The sequence below is a fragment of the Callorhinchus milii genome, unplaced genomic scaffold (assembly GCF_018977255.1).
Source record: "Callorhinchus milii isolate IMCB2004 unplaced genomic scaffold, IMCB_Cmil_1.0 Scaffold4, whole genome shotgun sequence".
Lineage (NCBI taxonomy): Eukaryota > Metazoa > Chordata > Chondrichthyes > Chimaeriformes > Callorhinchidae > Callorhinchus > Callorhinchus milii.
The window spans coordinates 47,795,108-47,811,265 of record NW_024704745.1 but is presented as its reverse complement, the minus strand read 5'-3'; the positions used below and the strand labels follow the sequence as shown (position 1 = coordinate 47,811,265).

At 39.3% G+C, this 16,158-nt stretch overlaps 1 protein-coding gene across 1 annotated transcript in view; it reads left to right on the top strand.

Annotated features, from left to right (window-relative positions):
* Positions 1–16,158, top strand: part of clybl (citrate lyase beta like) — a 100,914-nt gene that overhangs the window by 68,507 nt on the left and 16,249 nt on the right. Inside the window, exon 2 of the mRNA XM_007906304.2 lies at positions 7,071–7,272. Coding sequence (XP_007904495.1) covers positions 7,071–7,272 — 202 coding nt within the window. The remainder of the gene's footprint in view (positions 1–7,070; positions 7,273–16,158) is intronic.

The following is a 16,158-nucleotide window of genomic DNA, read 5'->3' as shown; positions in this document are numbered from 1 at the left end:
AATTAATTGGCCGACCATTTCTTCCTCGTTCTAAGATGTTGAATTTTTTGACCCAGTGAATAAATGTTAATTTACAATACCTTATGTTTCATTTTATAGTCTCTAAATTGTCTTCACTCTGTTCCTAAAGTGTTACTTCATTTAGAAATCAAACTCTCCCACTGATGCAATGCACCATTTTGTTGCATAATGTGCTTTCTAGTTGCTATCAATGAAAAATAATTGGTGTTTTTACACTATTATTATCTGTCCTTTGATTTTCTGAAGTCGGGTATTGTATGAACCATCACATGCCTTCTCCACCCATCTTCCAGTTAGTTGAAGACTTGTCTAAACTATTTTTGGATCGGTTTTGAAAACTCAAAATGTATTGTATGTATTGTCAATGTGTCACATAAAATCAATATAAAGACTACCAGAGCCCCCTGACTTAATGATTCGGAAAAGCAGGAGGAAACTTAATGCACGTAAGTAAGGATGTATACCATTAGTTTAATGCAGCTAACCTTGGTATGAAAACGTGAATCCATAGTGCTAAATGCTCCTTTTTGTTGTGTAGAGCTTCAAATTGACATAGTTTAAATTTACGTATGAAGATACAAGATATTAAAAATATAAAATAATGTAGAAACCAAAGACAGGTACAGTAGTAGGTTTGAATGTAGTATGGTGCTGCATCATGTTTAAATCAGTATTGCAGAGACCTGCATTTTGCTGAATATTTAGTTTGGATTCCTGGATATTCAGTGCAGTGTTTCATTCAGCCCTGTTAATACATGGTAATGTGTTAACTGAACTGTGGCAGTGCAGAAAAAAAAGCACTGAGTTGTAGCAATCCATAATCTCACCACATAAGCAAAGATGCTGCTTATTACAATACTATTTCAAGGATTTAAACCGTTGGCTGATCTCCTCTTCTAGTTAAAGTCAGTTATTTCTGCTTTTGTATATGCTTTGTCTTTAGAGTTGATAAGAGAACAGATGTACACCAACTCCCCGACTCTACCTTTCAGTTGTATTCTCTTGATTTTGAAAACTCTATTTCCTCTTGTGTCTTATCTTTTATTCTTTCCTAATTTGTTTATTCCCAATCAGTATAGCAGCTGTAGATTTTTATTATTGAAGAATTTGGTTGAACCTCCCCCTTTCTTCTGTTTTACAATCCACACTATCCAAATCGTTGCACATTCCTCCCCTTTCTCAAAGAGAGATGGTTACTGGCCCCTTTATATATAACAGCACTCTACTACTGTATAAGGGCTCCCTGCTGAGCTACTGTATGTACTTCTATGTGAGAAGTGCCTAAAGCCATAACTACCTGAATTGCTTTTAATTACACCGCATAGCTGTGCATCATTCAAATTCTGTTTGATTGATGCTTCAAGGCAATTGTTGGTGTGGATGATAGGATTAAGTGCTTCTTGAAGTGACTCTACATTTTTCAGAAAAAGAGATTCTCTCTTATGAATAACTTTTTTTTAAAAAAGTCATATAAAGCTGTGCTTTGAACCCCAGAGGTACAGTGTCAAGACACATATGGGGGAACTATTGATAGCTGCAATTAGACATATATGATCTATGCAACTTTGTTCATTCACCAGTGTTAATCGTTTGAGAAACGAGGCTACAGAACAAATAATTGGAGCTACGGCTATAACCATGATCATTAGCATCTGTGATAAAATGTGTGTTTTGCAGCTGTAGTAGTAAACCTGTTTGGACAACTGCACTGATTAGGCAAATGTTGAGTGTACAGAATTGAATATCAGCGACTGTGAACAGTAAATGTTTATGCAAACCCTGCTGATGTTTTCAACAAACAACTCAGGCTTCCAGTTTTAATTAGAAGGCAGTTCTATGTATGTAGATTTTTGTCCTCGTGAAACTCTTGTTATTTTTTGGATGCTTAATCTGTTCCTCTTTGCTCAATTGTGCCTGTTCTTGAATAGATTTATTCAGCTGGTATCTGCTAAGCCTCACAGAAGCTGACTAAGTGCGGAACAATTGCATCTGATCTGGCTTTGATAGACTATTGGGAACTGCTGGCCCACACTGCAAACCTTGTTGAATGGATAACTCAAGTGAAAACAAACTTTACAAGGGAGAGTTGATGTTTGAGGAAGAAAGACTTTCACACCCCCCTTTCTTTGCTTGCTGTTCAAACCTGATTTGGCCAAGACCTTGCAGAACCAGTTTGTAGTTTGCACATGGCATGTGGAGTCTGAGCGTTCTGCTTAAACATACTATAACCAACAATCTATACAGTAGCTACACACAAGTAACTGCCCTGACAAAATCTGACAGGAAATGGAATCACTTCCTGGTTTTAAAACAAAAGTGCTACTGGTGCCTGTGAATGATTATCATTTCTTCTGATCATGAGATGTTTACATGTGTATGCAAGCTATTAACAACTTAAAAAGTTATAGCAACAATGAATACAATAACAAATTACATTTGTAAAGCGCCTTTCACGTTGGGAGGATGTCCCAAGGAGCTAAACAGTCAGGGATTAGGACCCGAATGTGGGGGGTAGGGTTCTGATCAGGAAGGATGGAGGGCAGAGAAAGTAGGTGGGTGACAGAAGGCACGGTCGAAGAGGAGGGTCTTGAGTCGTCCCTTGAAGGAGGCAAATGAGGGAGTGGGGCAAAGGGAATGTGGGATGGAGTTCCAGAGGGTGGGGGTAGAGAGATTGAAGGCCTGATCGCTGATGGTGGGGCAGGCTGAGCCTGCTGAGCAGAGGGAGTGGACAGGTTGATAAGGGAATGTACCTTCAATGACCTTATCTTACTTGTGGGGAAATGTTTTGCCAATTCTTTTGAGGTCTAAAAGTAAAAATTAAACCTGCAAAGTTCTTACTTGATAAGCCGGGTTTCTGACTCATTGTTTGAATTAAGGTCTGGTGTTCCCCCATCAGTTTCCTGTTTTTAACCTGATACACCCAGGAAAAGAGTGGCAATTGGGAAAGTCTGAGCCCCAGATGTTGACTAGTTTTTGTGTCCATTACTAAAAAAATTATTTATCCTGGAAATGTGGAAGTTTTCAATACATAACTATAGAAAAACTAGCAGTAACAGCATAACACTAAATTCTGAATTACTTTTTTAAAAAATTATAAAATAGCAATTACTTGACAGTATATTACTTATATACATCTATTGTCACAAAACTGGCTCTTTAATATCATTAAGAAAGTCCACGACCACAGTATTTATGCAAATCGCACTGCCCCTCTCTGAAATCACAACAATTTGCCATCAGTATAAAACACAGCATTAGATAAACATATCAAAAATCTGACAAGGTTTAACTTTGTATCTCAGAGCCCAGATGGCTGCTATCTTTACAATAATTTTTCTTCTTTTATCTCAGTACAGTGACAGTAGCTAACTAATTTGCCAGAAACTATCAATAAAACCTCAAGTATATTTGTAAATAGCTCTGAACATAGTAATCCATTGTTGCACTTCACCTACTTTTGTAAATCTCTTTCAATAGCTGTTTGTTTCCAGTTCCACAGCTTATGTGCACATTACATTACTTTTTATTGCTGTTTTTTAAGTTTCCTGTAATGAGTTGTCATTTTCCAGCTCAACAGCAGTGGCTATTACTAATGTGGAAAATACTGAGGACACCCAGGGGGCCTTGAATGCACTGATGCTGTTGCAGAAAAATATTTACCCTGTGAGAATTGCACACTATGCTACCAAGTGGCCAGACCCTCAAGTGTCTACCAGAAGCTACCTCAAACTTTAGAGGTTCTTCACTGGCAGACAAGGGACACATTATAGCAATAAGGTACTTTTTACCTCCTCAAACCTCAGGCTTGCAAAGGAGGATATGTGCCTGCTGAGGCAGACTAGGGACCATGCCTATGCTAGTATTAATCTGCAACAACCAGAATTTCACTTATATACCGAGCCAGAAAACTATACATATTGGGCCTGCATGCTTGAATGCGCCAGGTGGCCTTTTTAAGTCAATCTGCTTTGCATGATAACTTCAGTTATCAGGAGAGGCTAGAGAAGCTAGGATTATTCTCCTTGGAGCAGAGAAGGTTAAGTGGAGACTTAATAGAAGTTTTCAAAATTATGAAGGGATTAAAAGAAAAGAAACAGAGGGGAGGTGAGGAGAAATTTTTTCACACAGTGAGTTGTTTGGATCTGGAATGCATTGCATGGAAGGGTGGTGGAAGCCGATTCAATAACAACTTCTAAGAGAGTAGATAATTATTCGGGGAGGACAAGTTTGCAAGGCTACGGGGAGAGCGCGGGAGAGTGGGATTGATTTGGATAGCTCTATTCAAAGAGCAGGCATAGACACGATGGGCCGAATGGCCTCCTTCTGTGCTGTATAATTCTATGATTCTATGATTCATACTGTCGTGAAATCAAAACCCTCTTCCTCTAGAGTGAAGTTTACAAGATCGGAAGCGATGAAGAATGAATTTAGCCTATTTGATCTCATGCTTACAGAATGACCAGCCTACCATGTTTCTATTACAACATGAAGCTCTTAACTGAGTCCAATGCTCTGGCTTCAGTCAGCTACTTGAAAAACCATTTCAAGTCGATAACTACCTTGTGTGTAAAGAAATACTTCCTGATGTCAGCTCTAAAATTATTCTTCACAGCCTGCTATTGTGCCTTCTTGTGCTGTTGCCTTGATCTTTTGAACATGTGGAGATTTGCAGCCAATCTTGATCCATTGTTTGCGTTCACAAAAACACATTATTTTTTGATTAGAAGTTGCTGGATAGTGATAAGGAACAGGAATCCTGCCTTGCCTTTGCTTAATCCAGCATAACAAGGGCTAATTGTAGAATCCAAACTGCTGCTTCATCTGAGTTTAGCTAACTCAGAATAAACTCTGAATAAAATCTATGATCTTCTAGACTGTGTGGCTTAGGGCTAGCCTAGGCAGCATTTATACACACTAGTTTATTGAGGAAACCTCTACAGTGTTCTAAGAACATTTATTCTTCTTACTCAAATCTTCAATATATTTTTGTCCTCTGCAGTGCTAGTTCATATGTATAGAGGGCTCATCCCCACCTTACAGAAACACTGTCGCTGCATCTGAAATGTTCAATCCAATTTGACAGTTAGTTTTCCTGTGTTTCTGACAACATTTGATTATTCCTATAGAGGATGTCGTGATTGGTGCCAGTTGTGAAAAGCATAATTATGTCAATAGCTTCCAAATGTGAAGATCACAGCAGCTCCAGGGAACTCAACTTGCTGCTGTGGAGACTGCCATGTTGGATCTTAGAATTTCTAGTTATTTGGTGCATGACCCCACACACACCCCACAGTCCACAGACACAAGCTGCACTAATGAGCATGAACAACAGGTCGGTGGTGTTACAAAGACAATGGGGTATTTGTGAGAGATGTGGGGGTGGGGTGGAAGAAAGAAAGTTTTAATAGAAATTAAGAAGCCGAAGAGTGCAAAATGAAAAAGATAACAATCACTGAGAATGATTGAAAGTGAATTCAGTTACTCGACTCCACAAATATAAGAAAATCTAGCTGCAGTCACTGGAAATGATATTAAAATCAAAGACTGATTAAAAGTAAAGCTTACGTATCAAATAAAGATGCAAGAAAACAAAGTGAATCAGTCATGCAAGCACAAACAAGTCCAATTTAATAAAAGGAAAAATGACAGAAAAGGGACTAAACCAAGGACAACATTTTCTTAAAAGTAAAAAAAACTTGCAGAAATTAAACAAGTGAAATAAGATGAAAGTGAATTTTACCCAGCAGAATAAGGAGGAAAAATGAGCCATGGTAGACACAGAAAATAAAAGATTTTTTTTTGGCGGGGAAGGGGTAATTTAGGAGGCAGTTTGTTTTGGGCCCTCATTTCATTGTTCAGATATAATGGCACCTCCCTACCTACCTCTCCGACCTTTTCACTCCTCAATCCACCCCCTGGCGCCTCCGCTTGACTGGCACCGGCCTCCTGCTTGTCCCTCACACCCTCACCTCCACCATTGGAGGTCGCACATTCAGCCACTCTGCCCTGAAACTCTGGAACATTCTCCCTCAATCCCTCTGCCTTGCCTCCTCTTTCCCCTTTTTCAAGTCCTGCTTGAAAACCTTCCTTTTCAACAGTCACCTCCCCCCTCCTCCCACCGAGCTCGGAGTCAGGCTCCGCCACTGTTAAGTGCTCTGCGTGGAGGGCGCTATGTAAGTGCAAGTTGCTGTTGTTATGATGCCACAGTTTACTTTCAGGAAACCATCAGAATGTTATGAATACCTAAATAACAGTAACAAAACACTCCATATCATAAGGACATTTAATAGTTTGATTGGTTCAATTTGTGTTCTGAGCAGAATGAATTCACAGTGATAATAAAGATAAACAATAATCTTTGGATTTGATATAGCCCTGTCGAAATGTTTTAAAATGGTTAGACAGGATTTACTGAAAAGTGTTGCGTATTTGAAACACCAGCTATATACAGTATTTGAAATACTGTATTATTTACTTAAAAAATTAGATTTCCAACCAGAATGATATAAATAGTTTATTTATTATAAATTATAAATAGTTTTTTTTAAAAATGTTAATTTATTATATAGTTCAGTGCTGCAAAGTGCAAGATTTTGCAAAACTTCCCAAGTAGGACATTTGGCCCACTGTTTGCCTAATACTGTTCTTTGCTCGTTGATGGCACATTTTGGTATAGGCCTTGCCAACTGGCCTAGGGGAAGAAGCATACGAGGGAAAACTAATCATTACATTTTAATATCAATTGTAAAGGACAACCTTAAAGTATATGAATCATTCAATTGTATGTCTGTGCCTGACACGGTCTTTTAGAAACCTTTTTTTGAATATAATAAAACCTACCAAGATGCAATTAAATGTATGATATTGCCTTGGTTGTCTTTTGAGTTACCTTACACTTGTACCTCAGTTAATTTACTATGCTGGTTACATTTCTGGTAATGTATTATTTGCACACTGTCTCACAAAAAAACACTTGTATATTTAATATGCTTCTTTTAAAGTATATGCTTTCTCTTTGAATCTTCACAGACAATCATTCTTTTTTTCAGAAGCCTTGTGAAGACATTCAGAGGTTATGGGTCTGTGCAATGTTACTGTGCCTATCATGGACAAACCAACCGCAAGTATGTTCCTCGCAGGGCAGTCCTTTATGTACCAGGAAACGATGAACGGAAAATGCGCAAGATTACCAGCCTCCATGTAGACTGTGCAGTCCTTGACTGTGAAGATGGAGTTGCGTTAACTAAAAAGGTACTGTACAGTATATACAAACAATTAAGTAAGCACATGATGACACATAATAACAGAATTTCATAAATTGTTGGTTTGATTCTTATTTCCATATTATAATATAAAAAGCTTGCATTTTTATATAACCTACAAATACACCATTACTACACTTCACAGTAAAATCCTATGAAAAGCTTTGAGATATCTCAACGATGTGACAAGGCACTATATCAAAATGGAAAGATTTATTATGGTGTCTTTCACATTGGGAGGACATCTTAAAGCGCTTCACAAGAGTTACTGTAAACCAAATTATCTGCATGTTTTGTATGCAAATGTGGCAGACACAAAATACAGGTTTAGTGCTTCCATTGGCAACCCATTTTAATCTAAATGTAGACAGTGGATTGAATAAGGCCTAGTCTGTTTGCCTCAACATTATAACATACAATAAATTTATCTGATGAGCTATTGAAGAAGCAGAGGGATTGTTTCGATAGTATTGTAATTTCCAAAAGTTGCTTTCTTGCCGTGAACATTTCATTTTCTTGTCTATGAAGATTCAAAGAGAAAGTATTAATTTATTTACAGCCATTTCTAATTTATTATGTTTAAAAGTCTGATACATTCTTATTTTAATTGCATAGAATTTAGAACAGCAATTTCAATTGCTGTTCCTTTTCTGCAATATAAACAGTATCATTTATTACTTGAAATTAACATTTTAAGATTTGTATGTGAATGCAATGAGATCTGGCACACATTGATTGCTAAGAAACCTGTTTTTAGTTATTTTGATAAACGTACTGTTTCTTAAGCTATGCTTACTAAAAAGGAGTTGTGCCATACTGTCAGGTTCCCTCAACTTGCCTTTCACGGAATAGTTAACAGAGAAGAATATAACACATATGCGTCTAAAATTTAAGCCAAAATCCATTATAATAGACGTTGCACTGTCTAAACTAATTTTACAAAATCAGTTGTTGTTGGAAAAGCATTGAAACTCCCACAAGGATTCATCGAGCAAGGGTACTCCCTGGACTGAAACAGAGCTATACAAACATATGTACATACTAACTTTCTAAGCCAGTCAGCCAGCCCTGTGAAATGCTTTGAGATATCCTCCTGACATGAAACGTGCTATATAAGTGTAAAACTGGTGGTGTTATGCACATTTACATAAAGTAGGAAAGGGATTATCCTTGGTTGTGCTACCCTCCAAGAAAGATATACCCGAGCCAAGGATAATGCTTGTTTTTAATTGTAGTCCTTATCTTTCAAAAATGTTGTTGTATTTGTAAATAACAATCATCGACTGCAGCATGCATAGATGTATTTTCACCTGCCTTTATTAATTCATAATGAATTTACAGGGTTGCCACAAAATCCACTATTTTATAAATTATTTTGTCAACTTTAATTTTGATGTTTGAATAAGCTGGATTCTGCTGAATTCAATTATTTGGGCTATGCATTCAGCAGTCAAAAGGAACTAAGTCGTTTATATTATGCAGGAAGAAGCATGGCTGATAATTCCTCTAAAGTTTCTTAAAGATAGAGGTTGTTATGTGTTTATCCTTTTTGCCAAGACAACCCACCATGGAACATGGAGTATTCATAGTGTCCAAAGAATGGGGACTGAGCTCACAGTGCATTACTGTATTGTTCTTTCAATACTAAAAGCTGGGTCATATCATGGTCAGCCGAAGTCCTAAAGTTTTAACACTGCCAGGCATAATAATCTCACAACAACAACAATGTGAAGTTATATAGCGTGGGGCGGAGGGTGCGAGGGACGAACAGGAAGCCGGTGCCAGTTGAGCGAAGGCACCAGGTGGTGGATTGGGGAGTGAGGAGGTAGGGAGGTACCAGGGAGTGAAGGGATATCAACACGAGTGTGAGGATCTTGAAGTCGATCCATTCGTTAATGGGGAGCAGTGGAGCCTGGCCAGAACTGGTGAGATGTGGTTACGGAGTTTGGTCGGGGCCAGTATGCAGGCGGCAGAGTTTTGAATGAGCTGGATCTTTTGAATGGTGGAGCTGGGGAGACCTACGAAGTGTGCATTTCAGTAATCCAGGCGGGAAGTGACAAACGCATGCATGAGGGTTTCAGCCACAGTTGGGGTAAGCCCAGGGAGGTTGAGGAGTTCAGATCCGCAGGAGTGAAGACGTTGAAGGGAGCCAAGGAGTGTAAGGAATGGGGAGTGGCAGGAGCTGTGGCGGAGGGAGAAAGGGGTATGGATGGCCTGGATGGGGTGGAAGGGGATTGCTTGCCAATACGTTCAAACAATTTGACTGGGTCTTCCCTTATTTGTTTTACAGTCTCTTTTTCACACATCCTTCAGCAATTTACCATGAGGAATTTTGATTCCTTTGATTTCGCCCACAAATATATGGTCAATTCACTTTACAGTCTATTCTATGAAGCGCTTTGAGACATCGAGAAGACATGAAAAGCGCTATATCAAATGCAAGGATTATTATTATATTATTATTAGTGATCTTCAGTGCCTAAATTTATTTTCCCCTCCCATTTTCTTCCTTTCTTAAAGATGCTAACTGAGAGTGTAAGGTTCTGGAGACTTTTCTTCAGTTGTGAACTTTAACAGTGAACAATGCAACTATGGGGGCATCAGAGCCAAACTAATCCTGACCTGACCAGAAGACTGAAAAGTCTCAGTGTTGAGAGTAGTGAAATTGATGATTGTGGCTTTTAACAGAATTTTGCCATTAAAATTGCATATTGTCATTGTCCCTAATCTAATGCCGAAAGGAATTTAAGTCTTCTGTTGCCCACACATGTCCACAATCAGCTGGGATCACCATAATGTATTTACTTTAAACTATATTTATAGAGAATGGTAGTGCACACAAAATGCAAAGTGACAATATGTACAATATGTCCTGTGAAGCGCTTTGGGACATCCTCCTGTCATCCTCCTGTCATGAGAGCCGCTATACAAATGTAAGGGTGATTGCTATGTTAAATATTTCCAATATTAAAAGCATCAGACAAGTTTGCAGCCGGTCTTCATTATGTACAATCTTCAATTGTCATTGATTAGCTGATTACTATAGATGTATGGAATGCACTCCTGAATAAGCCCGACTGCAGAATTAAAGTGAGCTGCACCCTGTACCACAGTCTTAGCCCCTTTGTAACTGTATTTCCAACAGACTGAATTCAAGATCTTAGTCTCCAAGGATGCATCTCACTAAGCCAGTCCAGAACCTTGGCGTCTTGTTTGACCCTCAACTACCCTTTCTACCACACATCCGTGCAATGACCCGCTCTGCCTTCCCCGACCTCCGCAACATCGCCTGCTCTGCCACTGTCTCACACCGCAGGCTACCAAAATCCTCATATATGCTTTCATTGCATCCAGGCTTGACTATGAAAACTCCCTGCTTGTCGGCCTCCCCAACTCCTCCCTCCATAGGATGCAGATCATCCAGAATTCTGCAGCCTGCATCCTTTCCCGCACCAGGCTTCACGACCCTATCACCCCCATCCTCACCTGACTCCACTGGCTTCCCACTAATCTCCACTTTAAGCCTTTCATTCAGTCTTTGACCACCTCTGCAATATTGCTTGCCTTCATCCTTACCTCAGCCCAATGCATTCAAAAACCTTATCCATGGCTTTTTCACATCCAGTCTTTATCATTCCAATACCCTGCTTGCCTGTCTCCCCAGGTCAACCTTCCACAAGTTATAGCCCAGTGGTAGCAAACCTGTAGCCTGTGGGCTAGAAGTGCCCTGATGGGGCCATCAAGAAGCGGCTCCCTGAATATTTGCATGTGTCTAGGTGAATCCGTGTTTTATCAGTCAGGTGTTTCAGTTTTTTTCTTGATTGAATATTTCTTGATTTATGGCATAAATCAAGAAATATTCAATTAAGAGAGTTTATTTTGTTGGCGTCCGTAAAGGTTGGCCACCACTTCTATGGATGATCCTGAACTTCACAACCTGTATCCTCTCCCACACCAAGCACCGCAGGACCATCACCCCCAATCTTGCCGAGCTCCCTATAACCCAGCAAACTGAGTTCAGGATCCTCATTCCAACTCTCAAATCCTTCACACTTTTGCTCCCACCTGACTTCTGTGATCTCCTGTTGTTTTACTGGCATCATAGAAGAGCTGAATCTTTTCTTTAGCCAACATCCATCTTTCAACAGAGGTCACTGGATCAAAACTGGGAACCTTGACTGATATTGCCCTCCCTCTCCCAGGGATGCTATAGCCAATTATAGCATCACAACCACTGTACTGACAGATTAGCTAACTCAGAACAAACCAAGATTCAAACCTGCTATCTTCATGCATATGGCTTTCGTCATTAGAAGCATTATTAAGTCATGAGAGGGGTTTTACAGAGGTAGAATTAAAATTTTAGGATTTCCCCAATGGTCTAATAGATAAAGTACTCCCATTGCAGCAATGAACCATAAAACCAAAAGCCTAATCTGTGCTGATTTTAGCTGGCAGTAGTTAGGAATGCTACAGTTGGATTAACAAAGGGGGAAATCAACAAGGTTTCCTGCTCTGGATAGCGAGCTAAGTTCCTGCTCTGTAAATGTATATATGAGGACATGAGGTGAGGCCAACATTGAGCTGTGATGCTCCCAAGGTCAAATAGCCAGGTGACATGTACATGAACAATAGTCCATTTGGGCAAGATATTAAAAGGTGAATGCACTGTTTGAATCATTCCCTGACAAACAGTCTGTATCAGGAAAACAGAGTATGGGTGGAAATTGAGGAAATAATTGGCAAGAGAATTAAATATTTTCAGTGAGTTAAAATATTTTGTAGTTACTTTTGTTGCTAAATTTGAGCAGAAAATAAATTCAACTCTTCAGAGGATTTTCGTGGACGGATTTGCAATTTTTAGTGAGATACAGTCACTCACCAGCTCCCCTTAATTCAAAGCTTTGATTTTTTTTATTTCGAGGATGCATGCAGGTTTACAAATTTTGATTTGTGATTTGCTTTGTGAAAGAAGGTGATATCCTCTCGTACATTATTGGTCCAACTCCCCTGATACCAGATGAGTAAAATAACTCTGGAGTATTAAAAATGAAACTACAGAATTTTACATCAAAAAGCATAAAAGGATAAAAAGATATGCATGGTGCTTGAATCATAAATCTAACCTGGTTCTTAAGATGCCAAACTCGTGTATAATGTATTATTACTGCGCCAGCTTCTGCCTTTTTAATTTATATACAGTGGATCTATTTGAGATTAACTCTGATGAAATAAAATTCAGCATATGTAGAAATAAAAAAAAGTTACAGTAGGGTCCCAGGATTGATTCTGGATCTGTGCTGAGCTGTCTGATCTCAGCTAGGGTGACAATGGGCATACTACAATTGGCTCGACATACCTCGGCTAGAGAAGGGAAAAATCAGCCAAAGTTTCTGCTCTAATTGCAATTCAGTAATCCCAGTTGGAATGTGACAGGATGTTGGGTGAGGGCGGGATTGGGATCAGTATGATAACTCTTATGTTGAATAAGGTTCTGATATTGACTGTCTAGTGTCGCACATGAAGAATCGCCTCTTGGGTGCAGTACCAGGTGGACATCAGAGATCCTGTAACACTATTCGAAAAAAGGGAGTTTCTTGCAGTGTCCTGGCCAACAATCCTCCAGATACATTGTGCTATCTTGCTGTGTGCAAAATGGCTGTGATGTTTGCCAACGAAAACAGTCACTGCACTTGACAGTAATTACTCTAAAGTGCTTTGCAACATTTTAATGTGATGAAGCATTATAAAAAAATTCCCACTAGCCTTCTGTATTGTTTCTCTTCAAACACATGTAGAATTCCCCTTTAAATGTTGCTATGGTCTTAATTGTAATAGTCACCCATGGCAAAGCATTCTTTATTCTAATCACTTGCTGTGTTTAAAACAAATCTTCTATACTCTCCTTTTAATTCTAACAGTGATGAGCCTAAATTGATGCCCTCTTGTTAACAAGTCACCAACCAATAGGAATAATATCTCACTATTTATCTAGCAAAGTCCATGGCCTATGAAATGCTGTTTTTTTAAAAATAAGTCTTTAAGTGCCTTGTGCAAGTTGTCATTCTTTATTTATGAGTTCAGACAATGAGCACCAGCTATTTGACCAAGGGGGACATCGCAGTCAAGCTCAATCCTCCTTCCCTGACGTCTACACATACAATTCCAGCAGGGGTTTAACTGTAATCAGAAATGGGAACCCTGGTCATTTTTCTCTTTTCCCTGGGATACTGAGGCCAATTGTTGTGACCCCATCACAGTTAGGTTCTACACAATACAGTGTAGATTTATTGGAGTGCTTGAAATGCTGACTTTAATTTTATTTGATTTTCAATTTCAATTTTCTCCTCTCATCTTCTCCTGCAGCGTGTTAGCCTGTAACTGTAGTACAGTTCTACCGTTGTAGGCAATACTATGGTATCTTATCCAACTGGCGATTCTTAATGTGCCAGCCACTACAATGAGTGTTGGAAGGCATAGAGGGCAGCACAACTGAATCGGATCCAGTTCTCACAAAATATTACACACTTTAAATGCACCTTTTTAGCAGAATTCCTGGAGAGCAATTAGCACAGGAATCCTGGCCAATGTTTTCCCTTCCTGGTCCACGACCTCTAAGTCCAATTGAAGAACCATAACTGCTGAGCTGATTGAGATCAGCTAATTCAGCACAAATGGAGAAGTTGAAGCCTTAGTGAGACTCTGACCAGTGTCATTACTCATTAAACCTTCAATGGAGCCTTTTCATGCTTTTTATATGTGAGATTGGAGGGCTCATGACTGCACCCATTTCATAGAATCCTAGAATCACACAACACAGAAAGAGGCCATTCAGCTCATCGTGTCTGTGCTGGCTCTTTAAAAAGCCAGGTCTGTGCTGGCTCTTTCCAAATCAATCTCACTCCACCGCTCTCTCCCCATAGCCCTACAAACTTGTCCTCCCCAAATAATTATTTACTTCTCTCTTAAAAGTTGTTATCGAATTGGCTTCCACCACCCTTTCAGGCAATGCATTCTAGAACAACTCGCTGTGTGAAAAAAATTCTTCTCACCTCCCCTGTTTCTTTTAACAACTATTTTGAATTGGTGTCCTAGGGTTACCGATTCACCCTCCAATGGAAATAGTTTCTGTGTTGTGTTTACTACAACAACAACTTGTATTTTGTCCCAAAGCGCTGTCTGACAGGAGCATTAATATCTCACCTTTTTGAATGGAATTTGCCAATGTGTTATATTAATAATAGAAATAATCCTTGCATTTGATATAGCGCTTTTTACGTCTTCTAGACGTCTCAAAGCGCTTCATAGAATAGACTGTAAAGTGAATTGATTGCATATTTGTGGGCGAAACGCGGCAGTCAATTCCGCACAGTAGTGTCCCACAAACAGTCGTGGATTGAGTGACCAAAGTATTATTGTTTTTTTTATTTGAGGGATTGTTATCCCTGGAAATGAGATCCGCCAATCGACTAACAACTGGATTCCTACTGAGTGCTAGGTAAACAAATATATAATGTAAACAGATAATGGAAATAAAAGATCAAGTTCAAATTCCAGGAAAAAAAAATAGGACTATGTCAGTGGTCAACGTAATATAATAATAATAATAATAATAATCCTTGCATTTGATATAACGCTTTTCACGTCGGGAGGACGTCCCAAAGCGCTTCACAGAACACACTGTAAAGTGAATTGACTGTATATTTGTGGGCGAACTCGGCAGCCAATTGCGCACAGCAATGTCCCACAAACAGTCGTGGATTGAAAATGACCAATTTATTATTGTTTTTGGTTTTGGAGGGATTATTATTAGGTGTGTGGAGTAAGGAAACGTGCCCAACGTTTCGCTCTGCCTGGAATTGAACTCGGGTCTCTCGCTTGCAAAGCGAGTGCTCTAACCAGTGAGCTACAGGACTCCACGTGAAAGTAAAGATTAAAGCGCATTAACTTAGATAAATACAATAAATAAATTCACAAAGGCCACAGACGACAAGAGTAACGAGGCATTGTTTATTTACCTTGTCATTAAACGATCAATAAGATTGATTGTACACTACCACTTTGCTTCCTTAAATCCTTTCAAAGTTGCTTTCTTCCATTCCTCCACTTTCCGCTGAGTGGGTGGACGAAACAAATTGTGAATTCTGACTGGTTTGTTGCCACTCAGTGCTAAGCTGTATTTGCTTTAGGGTTAGTTAAATCAAGTGAGTTTTGGTTTTGGATTTTCTTTAAACTCTGAAGGTGATGGAGTCTGGTTTCCCAAGGTGTCCTGCTTTGTGATCTGGCTGACAAATAAGAATACCCATCACATACGTGGATGGTAGATGAAAGTGTTCGGCCACACTGGCACAATAACCCATGATCATTGCATTCTAATTTGTGCATCTGGACCATTATGCTACAGCCTCATGCAGTGAGGTACTATCTCATTAATGCACTTCCATTTGAAAAATTGAAACATCCTGTGATTGTTTTACATTCAGTCAAACAAAAGGCTTAGAGATTTTGTTCAGTGATCGTGATATTGCTAATAGACAGTTCTTTTTGGATTTTTTTTTTGCTCTGTACTTTCAAAAATGAACCCTAGGGTCCTGTCCCTAGATGTTCAGTCCTCCTTGAAGTTTGCTTTCTGCCTGTCTTATCCTTTCTGACAGCAGAATAGATGCTGGACTAATCCCTGGAAGTTTGGAACTAATGAACTAACTGCTGAGCTGCCGCCACGGAGCTTGGTCCCAAACTATACTGTACTTCACACTCGATTTATTCTCCAGATGGCGAGACTGTGCAGTCCTGCCGCGAGGGACCACCTCTTCCACTGGAGTGTGAAAGTGGACGGATGTTGTTTTCTTTGCAGTTTTGATAATTTTGAGCTCGG